The sequence below is a fragment of the Plenodomus lingam genome (genome assembly GCF_022343315.1).
Source record: "Plenodomus lingam strain CAN1 chromosome Unknown contig_19, whole genome shotgun sequence".
NCBI classification, from domain to species: Eukaryota; Fungi; Ascomycota; class Dothideomycetes; order Pleosporales; family Leptosphaeriaceae; genus Plenodomus; species Plenodomus lingam.
In genome coordinates, this window is record NW_027093936.1 from 2,352,288 (window position 1) to 2,378,620 (window position 26,333).

Here is a 26,333-nt window from a genome sequence, read left to right on the forward strand (position 1 = left end):
TATTACTACTAGTAAAGCCTAAGAATCCTTATAGAGAGGCTATAGCGTTCTTGTTACACCTATAGAGGGGTATAGAGCTAGCGTAAGCTACTATTATATTTTAATAGTAATAATAATAAGAAGTAATAAACTAGTCCTAACGCCTAGCTAAAAAGTTCCTAAAAGGTAATATAGTTTAGTTTATAATACGTAATATAAAGATAAACTAACTAAGTAAAAGGTTTAACTAGCTATAGGTAAAGTATAAAGTAATATAAGTTCCTACTTTACTTATAGTAGTATTAGACTTACTAGGGAGCTTATATAAGACTGTGCATGTAGATCTACTAGAGAGAGCTACTAATAACCTGCTACTAAGCTAGAAGCTTTAGGACTTATAACTAGGTCTAATAGTTACTCTAGAAAATAAAGATATAATACTAGATAAATAGGAAGTAGAAGAGATCCTTTATACAAAGAATATAAGAGGAAAAGGAAAGCGTTAAGTCCTAGTAAAATAGAGGGGGTATATTAATCTAATATAGCACCTACTAGAGGTAGTATAGGATACTAAGGCTCTAGATAGGTTTAAGGAATAGTATAGGGATGCTACGTATAATAATAGCCTAATATATATAAAAGCTAGGAAGTAAGGGCAAAAGGAGACTAGAATAATAACTTAGACCTTTATTATAATTAAGAAGTAGAAAGGTATTAGAGATATCTTTTATTTATCCTAATAATACTCTAAGCAAGTGCCCTACTACTAAAGTTTTATAATATAGCTAATAATTAGGTAGTAGTATCTATACTATTACTATTAGTAACTAACCCCCCCCTAGCCCCCCCTAAACTATTATTTATATTATCCTAACGCCTCTACGTCTCTTAGTAATAGTAGTAACGCTTGCGCGTAGTATAGGTAGGGGATAACTTAGTTAATAAGTATAAATAATAGTAGTAGTAGTAGTAGGAGGAGGGTAGTGCTTTAATAGCTTACTAACGCGTAGCACCCTAGGCCTAAAGAAAACAAATATTAGAATAGATATAAAGGAAATAAGGGAAATTTAATACTAATAATAAGAGTCTTAATACCTTAGGTAGTACGCTTAGTAGCGCTCTTAAGCCTATTAATATAAAGGTTAGTTTAGGCCTAGGTCTTGTTTATACGCTAGTTAATACGCTAGAAGGTAATACTAGTAGTAGTAGTAAGCTATATAACGTTGTTATTGCTATAACTACTATATAAGGGCGTAATAGTAGACTAAAGTAAAAATACTAGAGTACTAGTAGTAGATAGAATAATAGCACTAAGCTAATACTAATTATAGGCGCGTAAGTGTGTAGTAGGGGCAAGTAGAGTAATAGCGTAACTAGTTTAAGCCCTTAATATAAGATCCTTAAAATAATAGTAGAGCTAGTAGAACTATAGTATAAACTAGTAATAGGTGCCTTTAGTAGGTTTCCCTATAAAAGTGCTAAGGGTCCCCTTCTTTATAATATAAAGGCAATCCTTCTAGTAACTATAATAAAACTAAAGCTAGTTATAGAGGGCTTAGTAAATATTAGGGTTATTAGTAAGGATAGCTTCTAACTAAGTATAAGTCTTATAGCCGCGATAACAGGACTTATATAAGCGCCCTAGATATAGTTAGAACTTACTACAAAGAAAATAAAAATTAAGGGGAACTTACTACTACCCTCCTAATAGTTATACTTGCTAAAAAGATAAAGCTAGTTAATATACTAATTATAGGGAAGCGGCTTTATAAAGCTACTATTATACTCCTTATTATCTAAGTTACTAGAAATAATAAAGCTACTAAGTAGCTATGTTTAGGGAGACGTGTGCTAAGCAAAAGTTAGTGTAGGAAATATAGGGAGAATATTAGAAGTACGTACCTTATCTTAGTAGGCCTAGCGTAGGGTCTAACTACCTTATAGTAGATCCCTACTACTAGCACTAGTAGTAGTAGATAGAGATATAATAGAGGCTATATAGGCTAGATTAACAGAAAAAGAGTAGAGATAAGACTAATTAGTTAGGAAAGTCTGCTATATAACTAAGTAAGTTTAAGAAATTTATAGTAGGGTAGGACAGCTATATTAGAACTTTTATAGTAGGGTGCTAAAACAAGCGTATAGACGCTACGCGCGCGTACTACTTAATATACAGGCCTGTTATAAATTAGGAAGGAATATAAAGATATAATAATAAAACTAAAAAATATAGTAATAAAGCCTAATATAGATTATAGAGGATAAAGATATAACCCTAGACCCCTAGAAAGATAATTTTACAATAGTTTGTGGGGGAAGGTTAGGGGTATGTAAAGGACTTAGGCTTATGCCTAAGCCTAGGTCTAATACAAGACAGACTAAGTCTAACACTACTACTAAGCGAACACACAGGACACCTATAAAAAGGCGTGGAGGGCTTATCTCTCCTTTAAGATACTAAATACTATTATTAACGCTTATTGCATTCTCCCTTAAGGCCAGTCCATAACAATAGGGGGTTAGGCTAGGTTCTATCTAGGAGAGTTATTAACTAAATATAGTAATCTATACTACCTTAATAGGGTAGCAAACTGCTTACTAACTCTTTATTAAACAGGTCCTTAAACTCTTATAGTTCTAGTAGCAACTTTATCTTTCTAGTTTTATACTTAGGCTTATAGGGAACTATGCTATTAGTAATATAGATAGTGTATATATTAATAGGACTTCCCTTATTAATACTTCCTAGATATTTTATTAGGCGTAAGTTATATATTCCCTATAAAATATCTAGTATATTTATTGTAAAAATTTGTACCTATATATCTTTCTATTAGGGTCCTTAATTTAGCAACCCTACTATAACTAAACCTAAGATAATAGAGATATAGGTAGGATATAGGCGTCTCCTACTCTTTTATACTACTATATTTCCTGCCTTCCTAATTATTAATTTGCCTTATAGAATATCTATAATAACGCCCTCTCTACATAGCTATAGTCTGCCTAGTATTAGTTAATAGGAGAGACTAGGTACTATATAGGCTAAAAGCTAAGACTACTAACTATCTAAATTATAGTCTAATACTACTAACTATAAAATTCTTATACCCTTAGTAATTCCCTAGGTATATTACAAGGGTTATAGGGGAATATCTATAAAGTTCCTACTAATCTATCTTACTAACTTTTCCTTAACTACACTAAAACACTAGCACCCTAAATTAACTATTGCTTATATATTCTTTACTCTACCTAGGAGGAGGGGAATAAAAAAAGGAGGATTATTTAACCTAGCCTTAATATCTAGGGGATACTTAATAGCCTCTACTATTAATAATTCCTCTATTATAGTATCCTCCTTATACCCCTAACTTAGCCTAAAGTTAGGGGTAGCTAGTTTCCTAAATTAGGGCCACTTGCTAATACTACAACTATCTTAACACCTACTAGTTATAGTAATAGGGTATTAGGGCATACACGTATAAAATAACTACCCTATCTATACTAGGTGTAGACCTTTGCTAGTTTCTGTGTATTAAATAGGTCCTATAGGATCTAGTTAGGATATAATACTAGTAGTTTAGTAGGTATACTTAATAAGGCTGCTACTTCTACTATATTTATATTACTATCCTAATCTAAGTTAGACTTCTACTAGGGTTCCTTAGACTTACTAGCCTAAAGAAAACCTAGTTCTAGAGAGGCTATTTTAATATCTACTATAATTATCTTATATTCCTCTATAGCTACGTTATAGTTTATCCTAGAGACTCCCCTATTAAGGGAAACTAAGCGTATATAACTATTAAGAGATTACTAAAGTTATAAAAGCTTCTATTTATTATCCTAGTATAAACCTCCTAACTATATAAGTAGCTATATAAAATTTATAAAGAACTCTATAAAAGGCTAATTTTAGCCCTAATATAAGTGTTCTAATATAACTTAGGCATACTCCTACCTATAATAGTTACTATAATAGAACGCTAGGTAGTTAAGAAACCTGCTTATATCCTAACGCTTACGTGCACTATCCTTAAAGTATAGTGCTATAGCGCGCTAGACTATAGGTAATAACTAGGACTAAATATATATAAACCTTACCTCCTTATCCCTAATAAAGACCTTATCTACACGTAGTTTAAACTCTATAGTTATTTACTAGGAGGAGAAGTTTGCCTTAGTGCTATTATATAGTAAGCTAACTAAGAAGGGTTTGTAATATAAGGTAGAAGAGGGTAGAGGTAGTATATTATTAAACCTAGTAGGCTTAGAGGAGGGTTAGGATAGAATCTAATTGCGTATTTCCTTGTTCTATTAACGTAGTATAGCTATTATAGTAGAGTCTTAAGCCTATTATTCTATTAATCTATAGACCTGTTATATTAGCCTTTCTACTATATTAGGTTGCACCTAGTTATTCTAAATATCTAGCGCGTCTATCTCTTATTACTATTATAGTATATTTAGAAGAAGATACTAAAATATTATAGACTAGCCTTAAGGGAGAATATAATAAGCGTTAATAATAGTATTTAGTATCTTAAAGGAGAGATAAGCCCTCTACGCCTTTTTATAGGTGTCTAGTGTGTTCGCTTAGTAGTAGTGTTAGACTTGGTCTATCTTGTGTTAGACCTAGGCTTAGGCATAAGCCCAAGTCCTTCACATACTCCTAGATCTTACAACGCCTAAGCTAATATCCTAAGTAGAAGGGAATAGGATATAATTAACCTTAAGACTACTTAAAGGGATAATTGCTTATAAGTAATAATTGCCCTAGATAGGTTATACCCCTAAATTAACTTTAACTTAGCGCAAGACTACTGTAACAAGGCTAGGCTAAAAAATAGCTAGCGCTTACTAGATGCCTAGGCTAGACTTGAACAAGGTTCATGGGTTGGCGCTAGGGTCTAGTACTATTATCTTAGGCTAAGCTTAGCTAAGATATATATATTATACTATGCGAGGATTACTTAGCTTAAGTATTCTCGTGCGTACCTTTTGGACCATGGCCGAATTGGTACAGACAGGGGAGATGACGTAGTATTTATTTCATAGGCAGGGCGCCTACCTTGTTATAACTACCTAGCTAAGCGTTCCTTACTAATCCTTACTTTAATTATAGTAGTTTAGGACCTTATAACTCTTAGATCCCTACAACTTATTAAAACTCTTCTTTAAGAAAATAGGTCCTTATTCCTAATAGAAAGATTAGAGTTACCTAAGCACTATTAGATAGAAAATAGACTTCTTCTCTACTAGGATTAACTTTACGTGCGTACTAGATTAGTCCTATATACTAGACTTATTTGTAAGGCTTATAATTAAGTATCTACTACCTACCTATTAGCTACTAAAACCTATTAGATTCTAGCCTAATATTATTACTAGAAAGGTATAGAGACTACCTATAAACGCTATATTTAGAACTGTATCCTATACAGGAGAGGGCACCTAAGACAGCACTAACTCCTAGGCATACTCTACCCCCTTCCTATCCCTAGTCTACTAATGCAACACCTGTGCATTAATTTTAAGGATTTTCCCTAGGATTAACGTGGTTACAATTAGATTATAGTTATTATTAATTACCTATTAAAGCAAGCTATTACTATCCCTTATTATAAAACTATAGACGCCTAAGGTATAGCTACCTTATTTGTGTAGTAGGTGTACTAATTTAGACATACTCTAGATACTATTATTTCTAATTAAGGCCCTTAGTTTATATCTAGTTTCTAGTCTAAGTTCTATTAGATTATAGGCACTAAAGTTAAGCTCTCTACTACCTACTATAAATAAACTAATAGATAAACTAAGATTATAAATAAGTATATTAATTAGAGACTAAGGCCTTTTATATCCTATTACTAGGATAACTAGAGTAAGCTACTACCTATAATAGACTATGCCTAAAGTACTCTACTATATTTATCTATTAGTATAGCTCTATATTAGCTCCTCTTTAGCTCCCTACTAAAGTAAAGTTAGTATTAGAAACTAGAAAAGACCCTATCTACTATATTAGAGAAACTAAACTATAAGGACGCCTTATCCCTTGCTACTTAGATATATAATGCCTAGAAGATTACTAAAGAAAATATAGAAAGAGCTTAGGACTAAATACGCTCTGCTACTAATTACTATTACTATCTAGTTAACTAGAAGGTTAGTAACTATATTTATCTATCTACTACTAATCTTGCTATTTTATAACCTAGCTAAAAACTATCTAAATACTAGGAAGGTCCCTTTAAGGTATTAGAACAAGTAAGAAACGCGTATTGCCTCTAATTGCTACCTAGTTCTAAGATCTATAACGTTTTCTCTCCTAATATACTATATAAAGATCCTTAAGACCTATTACCTAGATAAGAGGCTCTAAAACCCCCTAGTACCCCTATATAAGTTATAGAGGAATAGGAGGTAGAAGAAATCCTAGCTAGTAAATTATATTAATCTAAGCTAAAATATAAGGTTAAGTAGGTTAGACATAATCCTAATCCTATTTAGTATCCTACCTCTAACTTTATAGGTGCTCCCTATAAATTATAGGTATTCTACTAATAGTATCTAAATTAGCTAGGTCCCCTACGCAGCTTACTAAAATAGATTTAAGCCTAGGAAAAAGGTAAAGAGGATCTAATATTACTTCACAATAATTATACCTAATATTAGAACTAATTTATATCCTATTTAGCTACGTATTATACTATTAACTACTATCTATTACTATTATTCTAGTTACTATTTATTATTATATCCTATTTAGAACTATCCTAGAACCTTTAAGGTTCCTAGGACACTACCCCTAAGAAACCTCTTTATTCTATATCTATCTCTCTATTAGAACCTAGTTTAGACTCTATATTAGCTAAGATAGCACCTAGACTACCTTTCTTAGCTAGCTTCTAGATAACTAGTGCAGCAGGTTTTAGAGTAGCTGCTAGAGTAGGTATAGGAGCTAGAACTAATTTAGACGTCTTCTTATTAAGTACCTTTATCTTAGCCTATACTATAAAGGTTACCTCCTAATTTAGTGCTATTTTCTCTTTAAGTTTATTAATAGCCCTTATTAAGCCCCTAACTACTAAGACTATCTTATAAATACTATTCTAAAGCTAATATAAATTAGATATAGTAGTATAATATATAGCTATAAGGATCTTAGTAGCTTCTATACCCTTAGTCTAAGTATTAGTAATAGTAACGCACTTAGCTAGGTTTTAGGTAGCTTCTTAAATAGTAGCCTTAAACTATTTAATATCCTTCTAATAAGTAACTACAGCATCCTTATCCTTATCCCCTTTAGCAGGGTTTGCTACTAGGCTATAGTACTTATCTAGAGCACCCCTAAGGCTAGAGTACTCTAGGCTAATAAAAGAAGGAATCTACTAGAATTAGTAAAGGAACCCTATTAGACTTAGATACTTACTAGATTATAATACTTATTCTAGGAGATATAGTACTAGCACTTCTTAGAATTCTTTAACTTAAAATTAAAATTATTAAACTTACCCCTAGCTAGAGCCCTAACTACCCTTATATAGAGAGCGCGATAAGTAATAGGGAGGACTCCTAGTAGTACTAGTACTAGTATAGCTAAAGGTTCTAATTTAGATTAGTAACTACTTAATTATATAGATTAAATACTTACTAGATTTTAGATAGATTAGGTTAAATAATTAAAAAATTAGGGATATAGGAATAAGAAAGTTAGTAGGTAGAGGGCTAGTTATAGGTAGGCTAAGGATAGGGGTCTGTGCCCTAGGAACAAGAAGTAAAGGTAAAGGTAGAGGTAAAGGTAGATTTATTTCGCAAGAGCTTTTCTTTAATTAGGGATCTAAACCTAATCCTAAGGATAGGGACTATCCTTTCTCTATAGGAGGGGGTAGTGTAATAATAAGGCAGAATTGCCTGCCTATTATTCTATACTAAGTTAGGCCTAATAAAAGCCTAACTTACTAATATATATAGAGAATAGCTCGCCTATAGTTAGGATAGGTATATTCTTCTTGTCCTTTTGTACAAGACCTATAGGTGTAGGAATCTTATCCTTTTCTATATAGACGCGCACTCCTATATGCCTTTAAGTCGTATAGGATACCTTTTGGATGCCCTACCTACCTAAGTCGTTACATTAATATTCTATATGGACGATATCCTATCGCTCTATTACTAAAACTACGCAAGCTAAGCTTACAAAGTTATCTAAGCTCTAAAGTAAAGATATACTATAGAAGAAAAGGGACCTGTAAGCTAGTTTCTAGGGGTAAGAGTAATCTAGGATAGAAAGAGATAGATAATAACGCTTGTTTATAATAAATATATTAACAAGATTACAAAAAATTTTAATCTAGTAGAAATAGGAAAATTCCCTACTACACTACTATTAAGTAAAGATATTAAAAAGAGCACTAGAGAAGCTACTAAAAAGGAGATTAAGGACTATTAGGAGCGCGTTAGATTAATTCTTTATACCCTAATTATAGTGCGCCCTAATATTACCTATATAGCCTCCTAGCTCTCCTAATACCTTACTAACCTATCTAAATAACACTTTAATATAGTTAATTAAGTAATTATCTATCTATACTACACTTAATACTAATTAATCTAATATAGGAATAGGGATCCTAATAAGCTTATAATATATAGTAATGCATTATTTACTAATAATAAAGATACTTAGCAATTATTATATAGATACCTAATCACGCTCTTTAGAGGACCTATTATTTAGAAGGTATCTTAATAAGTAACTATTACTACTTTAACTACTAAGGTAGAGCTCCTTACACTTAAGTAAGTAAGTAAAGAAGTAATAGTATTAAAACACTTTTTAACTAAAATACACCTTACTTTAAATACTACCTAGATAATTAATTATAATAATTAATAAACTATTAGGTTAGTAGTAGGTAATAATAAAAGGATTACTACTAAGCTACGCTATATAGATATTTAAAATATATAGCTTAGATAAGAGTATATAAAGGGATCTTTCTATATTACCTACCTACCTACTAGTAATATACTAGCTAATAGGCTTACTAAAAACCTAACTATATAATAATTTATAAGGTTTAGGGAGCACCTAAAGTTATATAATAGTAGAGTATAGATTATAGAATATTAATTAAAGTAAGGTAGTATATAAGATCTATTAATATATAATATAAGAATAACTAACTATAGCCTACCTCTTTATTATTAACTAGGTAGCTTCCCTAAGGAGCTCTATTATATATAAGAAGTGTGCCTTAGAGTCTATAGGGAGCTACCTAGGTTACCCTAGCCTAGAATTTATAGGGGGAACCTTAGAGGAGCTAAAGTCCTTATCTTTTAATAAGGAGCTCTAGGCGCCCTTAGCTATAGTATTAGCCTTACGCGCAAGCTTAGTAGTAGTAGTAGTAGTAGCTTTTACTAGCTCCTACTACTTAGCCTTACTCTCCTTAAGGAGTACTAAGACCCTCTACTTCTTATCTTTAAGAAGGTCTTAGCTCTTACCTACTTACTTTCTTACTAGAAAGAATAGTATAAAATATTAGGTAAGCTTAGGGCTATTAGTTTATTAGTATAGATTTTACTAAGTATTATAAAGGAAAAATTCTTATATAGATTATATATATTAGAATATAGCTATACCTAAAGAAGTACTACTAGTACTAAGTCCCCCTACTAAAAGAGTTATAGCACTAACTATTAGACTTATTAAAGAGTGTAGAGCGTAGATAATTTAGATAAGTTTTAGTATAATAAATACTAGGCTCTCCTTAGTAGGAGGATCTTAGGGTCTCCTTAGAAGCTAAAGAGGGAGTAGAAGAAGGAGTAGGGGTATTAGGTAGGGTCTAGGGAGGAGTAGGAGCTAGAGTTAGAGCTAGAGTAGTAAGAGCTAAGGCAGGAGCGCCCTTCCTTAGCTTCTTAATCTTAACTATAGTAGTAGTAGCTATATACTTAGCTACTATATACTTTATAATAGCCTTATACTTAGTAGTAGTATACTCTTCTTTAGTAGTAGTAGCTTTAGTAATAGTAGCTTTAGTAGTATAGGAGGCTATAAGGGTAGTATAGGTAAAGTAAGTATAAGTAGTAGATTTTAACTTTAACTAAGATATAGGTTAGTAAGGATATAAGTATAGTTTAGATCTTTAAGGTTATATAATCTTATAATTTAAGCTATAGTAAAGATTATAGTTAGGTAGATAGAGTTATAAATCTTAGTCTAGATAATATCTAAGTATATAAGCGTAGGCTAAATAAGGAAGGCGTACTAGTTAGTATCTAAAGAGTAAGCTAATTTAACCCTTTAGATATATAATACTCTAATTAGCTATACTACCTACTAACTATAAGCGTAACTATAATAATAAAAGATCTATCTATACCTAGGGGGTATATTATAGGAGGGATATTAACTAGATTATAGAGTATCTTAATCTAATTAATCCTAATTAATACCCCTATATAACCTACTATCTAATTAACTACTAGCTTACTACTAAGTGCCTAATAAAAAGCAGGAGCTCTACTAAGAAAGGTTTACTAATTATTTACCTTCTAGTAAGGGTAGCTAAAGCTCTATATATATAAGTCCGATCGTAGTAGATACAATCTAATAATCCATCTCCCAAATTATTCCTGACCTTAGTGATCCAAATTTCCACACCTTCGTGCTTGAAGTAAAGGGGCTGGCAACTAAACCTGTTATCTAAGCAAACTGATGGATTAGTTAAACCTAAAAAAAAAAGTCTCACGACAATTTCGGTGCGGTAATGAGTGGAGCCGTTAGCGGCGTAAGCCCTAAGCCTTTTTGCCCGTGTAATTATATGTCAACAAGACAAGTTGTGCAAACACGAATCGACCATTGCACATGTCAGGCTACCAGGTGAAGGAAGAAACGCCGTGAGAGGCAATCTTAGACTAGGGAGCCCTTGTTCTTAGCTGGCTGGCCGGATAGCAGCATCCATAAACAATCATGGCATCACTTGCTCCCCGCAAACCCCCAGCTTTACACAGTAAACACATGCAAATTCACAAATCACCTTCTCCCACCCACAAGAATTATCAGCACCCATCCCATCCCATCCCATCCTAAAACGACACAACAACAACCCCATAAACCCAAGGCCCAATGAACACCCCTCCCTCCTCCCCCCAAAACTAGCAGAAAATATTACCAAAACAAGAAAGACCCAACCCAGTTCAAAAACTAGTTCGCATAATCAGCAGCCAGCAGTCGGCAGTCGGCAGTCGGCAGTACAGTAGTTAGCAGCAGCAGCAGCGGCAGCAGTAAGTACTACTGCATCACCACCCCCACCACCATCTTACTCGCGTAAACAGTGCATCCACGTCTAATTCCAATATTGAAATCACCCTCCCCCCCTCATCGTACACAAAGAGAAAGAGAGACAGTAAGACAGAAAGAGAGAGAGAGAATATTGAATCGCGAGGAAGCAAAGGTCGCGAAACTTGCCGCATCTAGACGTTTGGCCGCAAATTATACCGCAATTCTTGGAAGGTTTTTGGCTTTGGTTAGGTAGGAAGGAGGGAGGGGGGAGGGAATACTTCGGGTGCCGAGGAAGAAGCGGTGCATAGTATGTGATGATAGCTGATAGTAGCCTATCGGTCGTTTCCTTGTTTCCCATTTTTATGTATATTTGTGTACGGAGGAGATGTAGATAGCTTTTGATTGCAATCTTGGGCTGGATTTGTAGAGTCGAGGACACGCACGCTACCAATGTTACAGACATCATGATAAGAGAGCGAAAAGAAATCGACAGAGTACGCGTAAGATCTATCCGGAGCACAGAATCGTGATGACTGCCCCACCCAAAAACTCCACATTTCCCCTTGCTAAGAAACGGGGTACCGTTCGCTTGCTAATTCAACGAATATTCCTACTTTTGTTGTCCCTTGGGACGTTTGTCGAGTCGAATACAGGCCAGGCATACAGAGCATTAAGCCGTCAAACCGGATATAAAACAGAAGCAGACAAACACCATCAGTCAAACAACAAGATCGCTCTGTCACCTACGCATCAGTCGGTATGAAAGCAAGAGAGGCAAAGGCGGATGTCAACTGCACCGCAGCCCGAATATTGGCAACACACCGAAGAAACAACAAGACGATGTAGTGACAGCCCTCTGAAAGCCCATGCACCATGTGAAACAAGGGTGCTTGACAGTCAGCCAGGCACACAGGCAAAGCGAAGGGATTCAGCCGGGAACGTCGAAGCAGCCAGGCACCCCGGTCGTACCTAGGGGGCTTCCCTGCAAGTGCCGGGAGAAGCGGGCCAAACTCGCAACGGCTGTCGCGAACCAGGGTCTAAGACGTATCCGGCGCAAATGGTCCGGGAGCGGCTTTTGCTTTGGTTCTCACTCTTAAGGAGAGCCGTCGCGCCTCATCTTCTTACTTCGCTCGATCCTCTCGTTCCAGCGTCGCTTTCCAACGCGGGTCTCAAAATGTGGCGCTACCTGCGTGACATCCTGGCCTTGGCCCACCATACTGCTTCGCATCTTGTTGCGATAAGCATCGACTAGGGATTTCAGTTAGTTGGCCGTTGTACAGACAAACAACAAATCTCGAGTACTTACGAGACTTTTGCAGGAACAACGTCCTCCCAGCAAAGACACGGCTTTGGCTCCAGCTCATGCGATAGCCGAGATCGTTCAGTGTGATTTCCTTTGAACGCTTCGCTCGTGTAAGACGAGGCTTGGGCACACGAGTCTCACCGTCCAGAGTGGGCACTGGCACGCTTGTAGAACCAGCCAGAGGAAAGCTGGGGTCGCTATCAAGGTCAGGCTCGTCGCTAAACACCTTGCTCCCACGCGGACTCGCAGGAGGCGATGTCATTTGCATGGCAAAATAGCTACGCGGGAAGACAGAGTTGGACTTGCGATACGAGTCGGGCATCTCCTCCATCTTGACCGTGTCGAGGGTGACACGAACTCGTACTCTCGTCCCTCGCTGCGCATCGTCGACTAGGATGAACTTGCGACGCTTCGACTCTGGTAGGTCGCCAAACATGGCCACTTTTCTTTCTTCCTCATCTTGATCGTGCTGCTTCGATACTGCGACGCCCGCGGCGTGTGCAGGCGGATGCGGGTGGAGACCGTCATGTATGGGGGGCATGCCACTTGAACCTGCTACTGCATCGCTGGATGGGTAGGTGGGATAAAAATTTTGTGCTTGCCTGACCTCCGTAGGTGACCCATTTGGTGCTTGGTGATGATGAGTATGATGAGTGTGCGATTCACCGTATTCATTGGCTGTAAACAAAGAAAATTAGCGTGCACATTCTAAACGGAATCATGACTTGTGATCCCTGCGTCGATCCAATATGGGTGCAATAATGCGTGGGGTACAACGATGGGTATATGCATGCTTGCATGGACTGGGGGCAGTGGTGGTGGATATCGAGGGGTATTACATCAAGGAGCGTGTAATATACAGTACATGAAGTGCAGAAAAAGACAGAGGTATCATTTTAAACATCCCAACAAATCGCGCTCATCTCATCACATCTGGTGAAACATACCGCTAACATCGTCGCCTCCTCCGTGGGGTCCCCCTGGTCCATCATGGTGATGGAGCATCTGGGAACCTCCCATTCCCATATTGGTGGGCCTTGGTGGTGCTGTCAATCCGGCAGAATTGGGCACCCCAGGTGCGCCTGGTCCACCTGGGCCAGCCATGTGGTTGCCGTGTGTAGCCGACTGGGCCTTGCGGGTGGTCATCTTGGCCATGCGACGCACTCGTCGACTCCTTAGTCTTGGGTCCTGGTTGCTGTTGCGCCAGCTGTCTACCGCTCGCTGGATAAGCCCACGCTTTCCACGCAGGCAGGGGTTGAGTTGAGCAAGGGCCCATCCAACCGTGTTGCACTCAGTCTCGTAGTGAAGGCGGTTGCCCTTGTATTGGTCCTTGGCACAGCACGCACGCGGGTATACACAGTTCTCCGTCTTGAAATCCTGGGGGAGTTCATCCACATTCACAGACTCTACGTCGCATCGAATCGTGTACTCCATCTTGACCCTATCACGCGAGTACTCAAATGCAATCCATTGGACACCATTCTGGTCTTGTCGGACAACCAGTGGAGTCGTGGCAGGAATAGGCCCGGGAGCAGCATTGGGGTTGACATTGGGACCTCCTGGAGGTCCAGCATGCATGTTGGGTGTGCCGACTGGGGGACCTTGAGGCGGAGCTTGTGGTGGGCCCAATCCTGAAGGGGGCCTCTGAAGAGGCGTCTGAGACATGCGCGACTTTGGACTTCCCGTCATCCCAGGTGTCTGGGGATGTTGCTGGTGTTGCTGCTGGTGCTGCTGCTGCTGTTGCTGCTGATGTTGCTGATGCTGCTGCTGCTGCTGTTGTTGTTGTTGCATATGCTGATTCTGCGTGTGCGACATCAACAGCGATTGCGATGCCATGGGTTGCTGTGGTGCTGAAGAAGGATGCTGAGGGTAGGGCGACTGCTGGGGTACAGGCGCAGATGCATACGGAGTGTAGTACATGGAAGGAGGCATCTGGGCAGGAGGCTGGCCATAGATAGGCCTTCCGTGCTGGTCATGCTGTGGCGACTGTACCGAGGCTGGGGAATTTGACTGGGGAGTATGATAAGATATGGGGGGGTATCCCGCACGATTCATGGTCGCGGCTGCCATCAGCTCCGGTGTCTCTGCGCAACGTTAGCACATGTTGGAAACAAAGTCTTCAAGGGCTTCACGCGTCATCTTGTTGACAAAGTTGCGCGTTGAAGGAGTCTGGTGGGCGCGTATCCATGTCGCTTTGTTTGCATCGCGTGCAAGAGGGAGAAGAGAAGATGAAGAAAGAAAAAACATACCAGAAGAAGAATAGTTGCTGGGAGCACTGTTGGTGCTGTAGGGACTCTGATGATGCTGCGAATAGTAGGGAACCTCTTGCTGCTGCTGTCCTTGGGGCGGCGGTGGACCTTGGATCTGCTGAATGTAGGGCGACTGATGCTGGGGAGGCACCTGAGGGTTGGGGTGCTGGGGCGAGGGGTAGTGACCCTGTGCTGGAGACTGGGTTGGGGCTGACTGGTGGGGAGAGTCAGGATGATGTTGTTGATGTTGCGGATGATGCTGTTGGTGGTGGACCACTCCAGGTCTAGGATGGTGGACCGGAAGATGATTAGGCGGAGGCAAGCCCTGCGCCGAGTGGGGGTGATGCTGGGAGAGCACGCGAGTTAGCGACGCTGCAAGGGCCAGACGAGAGAAGAAGAAGAAGAAGAAGAAGAAGATGGAGAAGAGAGAAGTGTGTTGGAAGGATGTAGTGACAAGGTGCAAGTGCGGTGAGTGGTAGGGAATCGTAGTAGGTTAAGATGATGCGATGCGGGGGGGAAGGTGCAGTCGATGATTCGCCCGGGGAGGGGGGGAGGATTGACGAGGCAGGCGGCGTGCGGCAAGAGCGAGTTATGCGAGGGGCAGGGTCTGTTTTTCTCTTGTTTCCCAGAGGGCAGCGCGGTAGGGTATAGTTTATAGGGCAATGGGTTGCGCGCGCCTCGAGCCAACGTTGACAACACAGCGGAGGAGGGGTGGGTGGGAGCGGAAAGAGGGCTACAAGGTTGGCAGGGATGGGGCTGCTGGGCCTTGGGAGGGGAGGGGGGGAGGGGGGGAGGGGGGAACACAAAACGCAGCGGACTGGAAACAGACGACAAGGAAAGCAAGAGAGGGAAAAGTGCGACAGGGGAGGCGGGGGGTCTGGGTACGGTACAGCAGGGCTACTTGGCGGGGGGAGGAGGGCATACCATGTAGGCAGAGACGCGCCGGAGCTGGGGTAACTCTTTGTGTGTGGACGCGGCTTGCAGAGGCTGCTGCAACATGCAAAAAGAAACGAGGATGAAGCTGCCAACGGTAGTGACAGCTGAGGGACGCGGGCTTCTTTTTGGCGCGCAGTGTCCAAAGGCTTCAACGGTCGAGGTGGCAGAAGGACCGATGGGGCGCGAGGCGTCTTCTGAAGCTTTTCACGCGAGCGACTCGATGGGTGGTGGGTAGGAGGGGGGAGGGAGGGGGTGGGTAGGTGCGAGGATGGGCGGAGAAGACAGGATAGGGTGCAGCGGTAGGCTGAACAGACAAGGAAGCAGAGTCAACTCACCATCTTATGCGACGCTACAGGCGCCGGCTCTTCCTTATACTTTGGGGCCCGATCTGGGACGCGTTTCTGCGACATTGTTATTATTGCGCGCGGTGGTTGTGATGGCAGGATCCGGGCAGACCAGGTCCGGGCGCAGGTGGACGAAGTTTGGAGGGGAGGGGGGTGGGTTGCCAGTTGCAGTAGCGTGGCCTGCGCAATTTCACGCTGCGAGCGAGCCCCCGCTAGCGACGGCAGCTGGGCGTATGGGCGACAAGGGGGGGGGGGATATAGTGCGAAAGAGAGAGGGAGGGGTAGAGAGAGAGAGAGAGAGAGAGAGAGAGGCAGAGACAGAGTAAGAGCACAGTCAGAGAGCGAGAGAGCGAGAGGGACAGGGCAGGATGGATGCGCCGCCGCTTGGTGGAGACGACGGCCGTGAAATAAACGTAAAACAACTAACGCCTCCCGAGACCAGCCACCTCCCTGCTTACTTGTACACTGGCTGCACGCCCGGCCCAGGTTGCTGCTTTTGGGCGCCCAATCCGCGCCTGCCTAGGGTTGGGACAACTAAGCCGGGATCAGGGATGGGCGGCGGCGGCGGCGGCGACGGCGGTGGTGGTGGTGGTGGTGGTGGTGGTGGTGGTGGTGGGAGGGGGTCCTGGTCAGCCGGCGCAATGCTGCAAGACGGGGCCGCGAGAAGCCCGATGGAGGGAGGGACGAGGGACGAGGGTGTGTGGGTGTGTGGGTGTGTGAGTGTGTGAGTTTGTGGAGGCGTTTGAGCAAGTAGAATGTGGTACTGGCGACTTTGTGTGTGTGTGTGTGTGTGTGTGTGTGTGTGTGTGTGTGTGTCTGTGTCTGTGTATCTGTGTTAAAGGTGGGACTCGGAGCTGAGAGGCTGGAGAGGGCGCGACAGCAAGTTAGGTACAGTGGCTACTCTACTCGACTCTAGTAGCAAGGCATTTGTCGCTCTTGCTCTTGTTGAACTTGACAGTCGGAGGAACCAAAAAGAGACAAGCGCAGTTACCCTGTCATGTCTGGTACCGTCAACTACGCATGCACGCTTGCCCACTCTGGCGGGCAGGACTGGCAGAGAGGACTGGCAGAGAAGGTAAGGTTGGCAGTACATTCGACTTGGGACAGCAACACCCAAGTGACGGCACGATGACTAATAGACTTTCAAGTCGTACAGTAAGTAGGCAAGTCCATGATACCATCATACAACACCAACGGACCTGAGGGCCTGAGCTACCGCCACCGGTACTTGACAAGTGCTAGAAAAAAACTCACATCCTACTCTACTACTATGGTACTCCTACAGTCGGCATGTGGGGCAGCCCTCTTTCTCCTGTGGTTCCATGTCGAACATCCGATCCGACGCTGGCATCCATCCCCAAGTCTCTTTCTCTCTTTGTCTCTTTTCTTCTTCTTTTCTCTCTGCTTTCTCTTAGCACATACCTAAACAACAGCAACGCTTACCAATCTGGGCTCCCTCGCCTAGTGTACGAGTAGGCCATGGACGGTAGGTACCACTGCCTGAATAGAGTACCGACAACACAGTATGGTAAGCTAACTTGGCCAATCTCGTCTTGTCTGCTACTGCACGCTTGTCCATGTCAGCATGTCACGTCACTGTCACTGGCACTTCCATCGCGCGTAGGTTGGATTCGGTTCGCCAGACGAGTGTGTTGTGCCTTCCCTTTGGTCCTGTCATGTCATCGCGCCTGCCTCTGTGTCTGTCTGCTGTGCAGAATGCACCTGCCAGACCTTCCCACTTACCGGTGCATACATACTCTACCTACTACGGTACGGTAGTCCACAACGGCTCGTTCGGGTAAATGCACAAGATAGGCAGTCACCACCCACCACGGCCGCACAGTACCCTCGCCCATCTCGTGTGGCCTGGCCAAGGATTGTATTGTTGTCTATTGGGCCGCCCGTCTATGAGCCCCATCTTTGTTCTGATATACCCTCCGCTATACATTCACTACGCCCACTACACCCACAAATTACAACATGCCTTTCCACTTTCAACCCTCCAAACTCACTTCACCATCCTCACCAGACCACCCCGTGCACCGGCCACTGACGAGAGAGACGCGTCACGGCCCGTCACCTTTTTATTTGGTTTTTCTCTCTGCGCCAGAGTTCTGCCGTGGGCAATACTACAATGCTGCCATGCCAGGCTCGAGTCTATTTTGCACGGCCGCTAGTCAACCGTTTGGCAGTTGCACCAAGCCCTCTTGCCGGCCCACCAGCGCACACCTCATTGGACGGCGCGGCCGGTGAGAAGATGCGCCCAAAAAAAAACGGCCCACTGCAGTATCTCGCCATTGTATTGCCTGCCACACCAAGCGACGCGCCTGCAGGCTCGCTCTTTGCTTCCTTTGTGCTCCCTCCCACCCCCCCCCCTAAAACGTCGCCCAAGCTGAGTGGCCGAAGCACGCCCGCAACACATCAGCCCATGCCAGCCTGGTTTCGGATCGGCCACGCGGTGCTTGCTGACGACGGAATCGCCCCTCGGGAGACGGGTCAAGGGCTGCTTGACGAGAATCGTTGCTGATCGGCCCTGTCAACTCCCCCAACCCCACCACGGCGCCATGGCACCGAAACGAATGCACCCCCATGGCCATAGCACCACCAACCCTCAGGGGCCCATCGCTCTCATCTGACCCAACTTCATGCATTGGGGCCAGCCCTGCCCACTCGCCTACTAGGACCAGGTCGAACCCATCCCACCTCCCCCCCTGGAAGTGGCCTCACGAGTCACTAGGGAAGAATTGCCTATACATCTGCGCCTATTCCTGGCAACATTGCCGTTCATGCTCGACGCGAACTCGACGCGCGCTGAACACCACAACATCCGGACGAATGACCGCATACTATCGATTCCATCTTGGATCCCTAATCGTAAAACTGTGTCCATTGCTGCAGCGCTCGCCCCGCTGACGACAAGATTGCTTCTCGCTGTACTTGCTCCATTTTGTTCGCTTGCACCTTTCCGCTGCAATCCTGTCCCGCTTCTCACACGTCTCAACGTATCAACTCTCCCATGGCCACTTGCTTTCTAAGCACACTCCACCACCGTGACTCGGGACTCCCACGCCTGAGACAGACGGCACACGCGACAGTTTTGCATTGCAAATACATACCAAGTAGGTTCCAACACTGAACATGGTCTGGGCCAAGAATACATACATATTGTACATACATACCTACCGGTACCTACTGTACCTACATACTGTCCCTTGTCGCGAGCCTGACGCTCCCGGTCACGATCGTGACATGGGACCTGGACAGTAATGTTCCGAGCGAGGCGTTCGCAGTGGGGTGCGGAGAATCCCTGAGTACACCAAGCTGCCTGGCCATGCTCACGACAAGGGAGATAGGTCAGGTACCGAGCAACGATCAACTCTAATTCAACGCCGCAATTCCCCTTTGCTGGTCACCACAAGCTGCCCATCTTGCCATGCGACTTTGTTGTTCTACAGTAGGTAGGTACCACTGCCTACCTATCCACATCAATCCGCGCACGTGGCACACAAGCAGCGCGCATCTCCTTTTAGGTAAGCCTCGGTTGCGCAAAGCTTACAGGTCCCGAAGCTTGCCTATCGTCTGTACCGGCATTTCGTACAAGCCAAAAGTTGACTTGCCCACCCTCACCCAGCCTCAGCCCTTGGAACCACCAGCGCACTCCGCCACGCTTACCAAAGTGGCACGAGATGTGGCAGATTGGCACGTCGATCTTGTCATGGAAGGGCGAAACACTGACGCCGTACCACATCAGATGTACTGTGGATAGCCCATGAATGGTTCACGGCAGCCGCATTGCTGGTTGCTCAAAGAAATGGCTGACGGCGACGTGCATGGCCACTAAAATCTGCTCTTCAGCCTAGTCTTTACCGCGGTCCATCTCCGGACAAATCTTGACCACCATGTGCTGTCCTACGGAAATTGCCTTTGCCCACCGTTACATGCCAACACTAGTTCTCCGCTAGCAAAAATCTCCAGAGCAGACTCAGTTTTTCCCTCTCCGCCTAGCATTGTGGGCCAAAGCAATCAGTGGGAATACCGTATCACAACATCTTACCAAGTACCGTTGTCCTAGCCGTTGTCTTTTTGACGGGAAGCAGGGATACAGGCCTGGACGCAACAGAGGACGATCACAGGGGCACTCTGTGCCACACTTCCGCACATGGATCCCGACTCGTCCCAGAAATGGACTTCCTAGCGCTGAACGGTGCACATTGTAAACGACTGTCGTGGTGCACACCATTTGAAAACCCCGATTCGATATGCATTGCATGTACGCTGTAGCAGTCCCAAAAAATGCACTTGACACCCCTCGGAGAAAATGCTTATGTTCATTTGGACGTTGAATCGAGACGTCATAAGCATCAAGCTCATCATCCCATCGCTTTGCCTCATACACAGTACCTATACGAAAGCATTATGATTCCATTTTCCGTCATATCACGTCACGGGCGATAACCGGCATAATAGCCCGTGCCAGAAGACGGTTCATCTTTTTCTGCGCCCAGGCAAGGATGCGATGGAAAACTAGCAGACAGTAGTAGTAGAAGGCCGAGGATGCAGGCTCTCATGGCAGCAAAATCGATTGAGATTAAATCTGACAATTGCAGACTTGTCGCCATCAGAGGCCATGTTTCAACGCCAGTAGGATATAACGTGAGTTTCAGCGATGTAGTGGCGGCCGAGCTATTCAGACACATCCTGTCATACGCCCTGGTTTGAGGATCGCCAGCCGCTTTCGACCCTGCCCTGCTTCCCGTCCGTTGACGGAAGGCCGCCCACACGACATGGGGGACGAGGCGCACCCTAGCATAGATCTCTCGATGCATTCGCTTCTCAGGACGGGATTTCAGTTGCGATTTCGATCATGTCGAATCTTGAACTTGAAGCCAAGCGTAAGTACTCTAGACAGCCTCATCGCTATTGCCCTCGTACAAGCGGCACTTCCTCCACAATCCTCATAAACGACGGCTGCTCGAAGCGAGTCGTCGTTCGCAAAGGTTACCCCATGAGCGGCAATTCTGGCAGCCCCAAGATCTCATTCGTGATTGGTCGAATCGGTCTTGATCTTCTGACCGACTTTGGCTCTAGCAAGGTCCCGTGCCAACCCTGGCTTCAACGAAAGACTTGCGTCTGAGGCTGTTGTAGAGCACGGTAGATGGAGTACTACGCCGGCCTCCCGCAACTTCCGTGCAAGTTGGAGGCCTGATGACGATGAGGATTCGAGCAGATTCCTGGAGCAAAGGATTTCATCATGGATTCATCCGTCATGCGTGCAGCGAGCTGTGACTGCTTCATCATGTCCGACACGAGCCATCCGTCTCGACGCATCAGAAGCATTTGCAGTATCCCATCAGGCTCTTTTCTACATACGGTGCAGGTACATACTACACATGTTACAGGCCTCTACCGGGTCTACATAGGTATTATCAGGACGAGCCATCTCCCCATGGTGGAAGTGCAAGTGGAAGTGCCGCGCAATCCACATGCCCTGTTTTCTGCCGGAAGTGCTTCCGGACGGGTTGATTCTGCTGAAGCGCACGCTTGTCGCGCCTGCCTAGTCCCGCATACTCTACCACACCCTACCAGCTACCGTACAGATAGCGACATGTGGTTGAAAATGCGAACTTTCGACACATCACATTGTTCGCACTGGGCTATCAGGCAGGGCCATGCTTACCAGGCTTGACTTCTACCAGCCGAGCGCATATCGTCACGCAGACCTCTGTATTATCCCCCTTCTCTCTTCGGCTAGAGACAAACAAACTGTATCCTGCAGGTGCCTACGTTGCGGTCGCAATATTACGGCTCAACTCGAGGTACCGGTAGCGGACTCGAAACAAAAGTTTGCACGCGCTCAACAAAGCGCGTGGGTTTCCTTCCCTCGCCAATAGCGACGCATCAATCATCTTACCCGCGGAGATTGTGCTCCGAGTATCTTAAGCTGCGAAGCCCAGCGCATTGCGAATGATGCAGCTACTGCGTAAAGGTCTGTACTGTGTACTCCTACACCTTTGCGGTGAGCATCCAATGTGCTGTCTGGTGATGACCATGGATCTTTGCAGCTGTTTCACGGTCTTAGCGTACCCTATCCCAACTACCATTTCTAGCGGCCTTCTGGAAAGAAACAAGCAGCCTTATGAGACTGCTCGCCAATGCCTCTCATCTCGGTACATAACATGGTCAAAGACGCAATCGAGATTCAGAATTCCACGGTAGGGCGGGCGCTACTCTTCCTTGTCCCACAGTCTCTCCCGCTTCTTAAGTTGAGGTTCTGATTGCATTCACCGCAAGCGTAGCCGCATGTACGTCGACTTCGTTTCCTTTTTTGCGCAATCGCTCGTATGTGGCGTTACATCAGACAGCCGTCTCTGTCAGCGTGCGCCGTTTCTTCTCGCAGACTTGATATTAGGTTTACGGCGACCTGCTCGCCCTACACAAGCGGCGTTGCTGCTATTATCGTCCCACGACGTCCTTGTACCCCATTACTCCTTGCTGCACATTCCACAACCACACCGCTGGTCGCGGCCACAGACGAGAACCGGAAACATGCCCACGCACCATGTGTCCTTGTGTAGCGTGTAACAGCAATTCCCTTTACTGCTTCCTAATCCTACTGTGCATGCGACCTGGCACCGAAGCTGAGTTCATTACACATGTACAGTGTTGGGCTCTCATTCCAAAAATAATCATTTCTCGCAACGCAATGTGCGCCTGCAAATCCTCGTGCGAAACTATAGCAATCGTCTTGTGCGCTGTTGAGAAATCATGCGAGTGCAATAGAGGCAATTATCGGCGCTGGAAGAGGTGGTACTCGGCCGGACGTTTCACGAAACTCTCTGACAGGTTCGAGAAGATCTTCAAACCCGCGTTTCAGATCTCGCAAAATGCGTTAGCAGTAGCGCGTCCTTGAACAGAACCAAGCTCCAGCTCCCACCAGCTTCGGAAGGAATACCGAGTCGTGCATAACCAGGCTCCCATGAGCTGTCGCAATCAGATCGTACGACCTAAGCTTGACACAAGGTCGTGGCGTCGCTGGGTGTATCTGGTCACTCTGGTGGTAGCGCCGATGCTGGCGCAAGGTGGCCCCCGGGCGACCTTGAAGCGCACTCCAACCAGTCGACTTGGCCTCGCTACCTTGTACAAAGTACGGCTTTACAGGTTACGTGTGACTACCAAGAGATCTGCTCGAAGCGTTAGTATCGGAGTTTTGGTCTCGGTCTCAAGACGGTGCTGCTGATGATTGCAATGTGACTAGGAACCAGATCGCATCTTCAATCTGCAACGATGCAATTTCGCACTGCTAAGTCCGAAAGTCTCCCACCAGTTGCATTCACGCTGGCCTGTCAAATGTCTCGAAATCTGCGCATCAATGCCCAGATTGATCGTAAACTGCCGAACCCAATGCACTGCAACTACGAACGGCTGATCGACCTGCCGCATCGGCACTCAATGTGGCCTCATTATTTTATCACAATCGCACCGAACGGTCGAAATCATTCGTCATCGCGCGCATGTCCTCATACGGACGCGTCAACCAAGCGTTGGCCATTGCAACCCAAGATCAGCGCACGCCCACTCTCTGCCCAGCCTTGCCGTTTCGCATCAAAAGGGTCCAGACCTCTACACAATCAAGTATTTGTCTCTCAAATGAAGCGAAAGCATGCGGGGGGATTGGCGCAGCTGAGCTGGCACAAACCTCCCATCGGCCGGACGACTGGAGGGCACTTCCCGGTCTACGGGGCGACATTCTACCGGGATGGGTCGTGGGATTCGCCCTGATAGAGGATTCTATGCCATCATGCCCACCAAGTCGCAGGATCGAGGAGAAAAGAAAACAAAGTCTGGCCATTCGGACAGATCTCATTAGGAAAATGCACCAGCAAGATCTTGCAGGCATGGAGAAATGCACACCCCCGAACCGGGATGTTTGGAAGCAGGGGCGGCAGCGACAAAGGCAAAGGCTTGGAGTAGGTATGTGACTGTGTGTGTGTGTGCACATGTCAGCTTCCTGCTTTCTCTGCTCGGCCTTATCATGCCACCAGCCGAACAATCAGCCCATGCTTGCAGTCGTGGTCCTGGGGCAGATCTCACGGCGGAAGAGAAGTTGAAATCCGATTCATGATCTGTCTCAGGGGACCTTGCACACTTCGTCCTTGTCCTCACTGAGGGAGCGCACGACGGCGCCCGAGAGAAGGGCCAGCAGATTGCGGAGACGGAGCCACCCCTTCTCCACTTTGCAATTGGAGGTTATTGTTTTTTGCTCGCGCAAAGCAAGCAAGCAAGCAATACATACAGCCTGACGCAGGGGAAACCAAGGTATCAAAGTCACATCTCCCCCCCCCCTCTTCCCTCCGCGTGATATTTCGCGCACTGCATGTACCGACCGGTACATACGCATCTCCTTCCTACCACGCCCATCCCATCCCCCAGCTTCTCAGGTATATTGATCCCATGCACTAACACTACCTCGCTCCGCCTGTCTCTTCTTCCATCCCCGCCCGACAAGGACGTGCCCATCAGCCCGGCCCTCGACCCCCAGACACAAGGCACGTTGCATTGACATGCTTGGTGCTTGGTTTTTTTGTCTGACCCCGTTTGTTTGCTGGGCGCGTCGTGCGTGACCACTCGTATCCTCGCTCCGGCACACGTGAGATTCGGGGGGAAGGGGGGGGACGGCTTTGGTGTGGGCTCTCGGGTTTTTGTTTGAAGTATGGGCGGGGGGGGCTCGTACCTGGCTGACATTATTTGCGCGGTTTTTTTCTTAATGGGAATTTGGGGGGGGAGGGGGGGGTTGGTTGGCTGGGGTTGGGTAGGGGAGGGGAGGGTGCGTGTTAGTATTACGGTAGTATTACACTCGCTTTGGACTTTGACCGTGGACGCGTGTGGATGGTGGATATTTTGGGAGTGGGCTGGGTTTGGGTTGGATTAGATTGAACTGGCCATCTACTAGAGTACTCAATCTGGTAGTGTGCTGTGTATTCTTAGGCTGGGCTTAGTGTGTTGTAGATTTTAGTTTGGGCCTGAGGTGATGTTTTATAGATGTGTAGTTATTTATATGCAAATATATTGTGCCAAATAAACGGGAATATATTATGTGATGTAAATGGGAATTTATACCGCGGTCCGCATATTGCATGGTATGTACCACAGTATAGTGTAGATGTGGGATTAAGGAGAGGACACGTGGTGTGGTGTGGATGTAGTGTGGTGTGGATGTAGTGTGGTGTGGATGTAGTGTGGTGTGGATGTAGTGTGGTGTGGATGTAGTGTGGTGTGGATGTAGTGTGGTGTGGATGTAGTGTGGTGTGGTGAGAGAGGATGAAGTTTTTCTGGTGAGAGAGGATGTAGTTGTGTTTGTGGATGGGTAGGGTGTATTTTTCAATACACAGATGTACAGATGTATAGATATACGTATATGTACACACATATATATATAGATATACCCACAGATATACCCACAGATCTATCCACAGATAGACACACACATATACCCATTATACTAAAACTTCTAGCATCTGCTACCTAGTTTACTAGTTCTACGCAGTGACGTGGGGTTGCGTTAGAGGTGCTGGGTGTGTTTTTTTGTGGGGGGTTGTGGAGGTTGTGGGGGTGTGGAGGTGGGTTGGCGAGTAGGATATGTAGTAGGATAGTAGGAGGGGATAGGAGGGGATTGAAGGTACCTATTTATAGGGGGGCTTATAGGTTTTTTTTATAGTAGAGTAGGGTAGGTTAGTAGCGTTGTAGTGCTTTATAGATGGCTTTAGAGTTAGGGGGGGATATTTTAGGGAAGGGAGAGTGGAGGAGAGTATAGGGAGGAGAGTAGAGGTTAGTAAGGGAGCAGGAGTAAAAGCAGGAGTAAAAGCAACCCTAATAGTAACCTCACCCCCAATATAACCCCTAACCCTAGAACCACACAAAGTAGCAACCCACTAAAACCCCCATCCCCCCTCATTCTACCCCACCCACCCTATCCGCTACTCACCCACAACCCCTACCCAAGCCAAACAACAAGCAACCCCACAGTTCTAATCCTAGCATAGATCAAGCTATTAGACTATACGACAGGCTACAACGTAACAACCATGCGTCTAAACCAAGTCTTGGGTTTTGTGGATAGTAGAGAGTAAGATTTTTAGATGTAATAGTGTGTAGAGATGGATGGATGTGCTTGCATGTATGTGGTATGGTTATAGGTCGTATAGTTAGAGGTCAGAAATGAAAGTGATAAA

The 26,333-nt window shown here is 44.6% G+C and overlaps 4 protein-coding genes across 4 annotated transcripts; 3 read left to right on the forward strand and 1 right to left on the reverse strand.

Moving 5' to 3' along the window:
* Positions 1 to 11,138: 11,138 nt before the first annotated feature.
* IAQ61_004849 (uncharacterized protein) lies at positions 11,139 to 16,329 on the reverse strand (the record flags this gene model as incomplete). Its single annotated transcript, XM_066096519.1, has 5 exons — positions 11,139 to 12,520; positions 12,579 to 13,253; positions 13,523 to 14,659; positions 14,825 to 15,170; positions 16,096 to 16,329. Coding segments are annotated over 5 exons (2,547 nt in total), but the record flags the coding sequence as incomplete, so codon positions are not given.
* A 143-nt stretch (positions 16,330 to 16,472) lies between these two features.
* On the forward strand, positions 16,473 to 16,832 carry IAQ61_004850 (uncharacterized protein; the record flags this gene model as incomplete). Its single annotated transcript, XM_066096520.1, has 1 exon — positions 16,473 to 16,832. One exon carries the CDS (start codon positions 16,473 to 16,475, stop codon positions 16,830 to 16,832), a length of 360 nt encoding a protein of 119 aa, XP_065953838.1.
* Positions 16,833 to 18,238: 1,406 nt separating this feature from the next.
* Positions 18,239 to 18,631, forward strand: IAQ61_004851 (uncharacterized protein; the record flags this gene model as incomplete). The annotated part of the gene is made up of 1 exon (XM_003839457.2): positions 18,239 to 18,631. One exon carries the CDS (start codon positions 18,239 to 18,241, stop codon positions 18,629 to 18,631), a length of 393 nt encoding a protein of 130 aa, XP_003839505.2.
* Positions 18,632 to 20,968: 2,337 nt separating this feature from the next.
* Positions 20,969 to 21,238, forward strand: IAQ61_004852 (uncharacterized protein; the record flags this gene model as incomplete). Its single annotated transcript, XM_066096521.1, has 1 exon — positions 20,969 to 21,238. One exon carries the CDS (start codon positions 20,969 to 20,971, stop codon positions 21,236 to 21,238), a length of 270 nt encoding a protein of 89 aa, XP_065953839.1.
* Between the last annotated feature and the right edge of the window lie 5,095 nt (positions 21,239 to 26,333).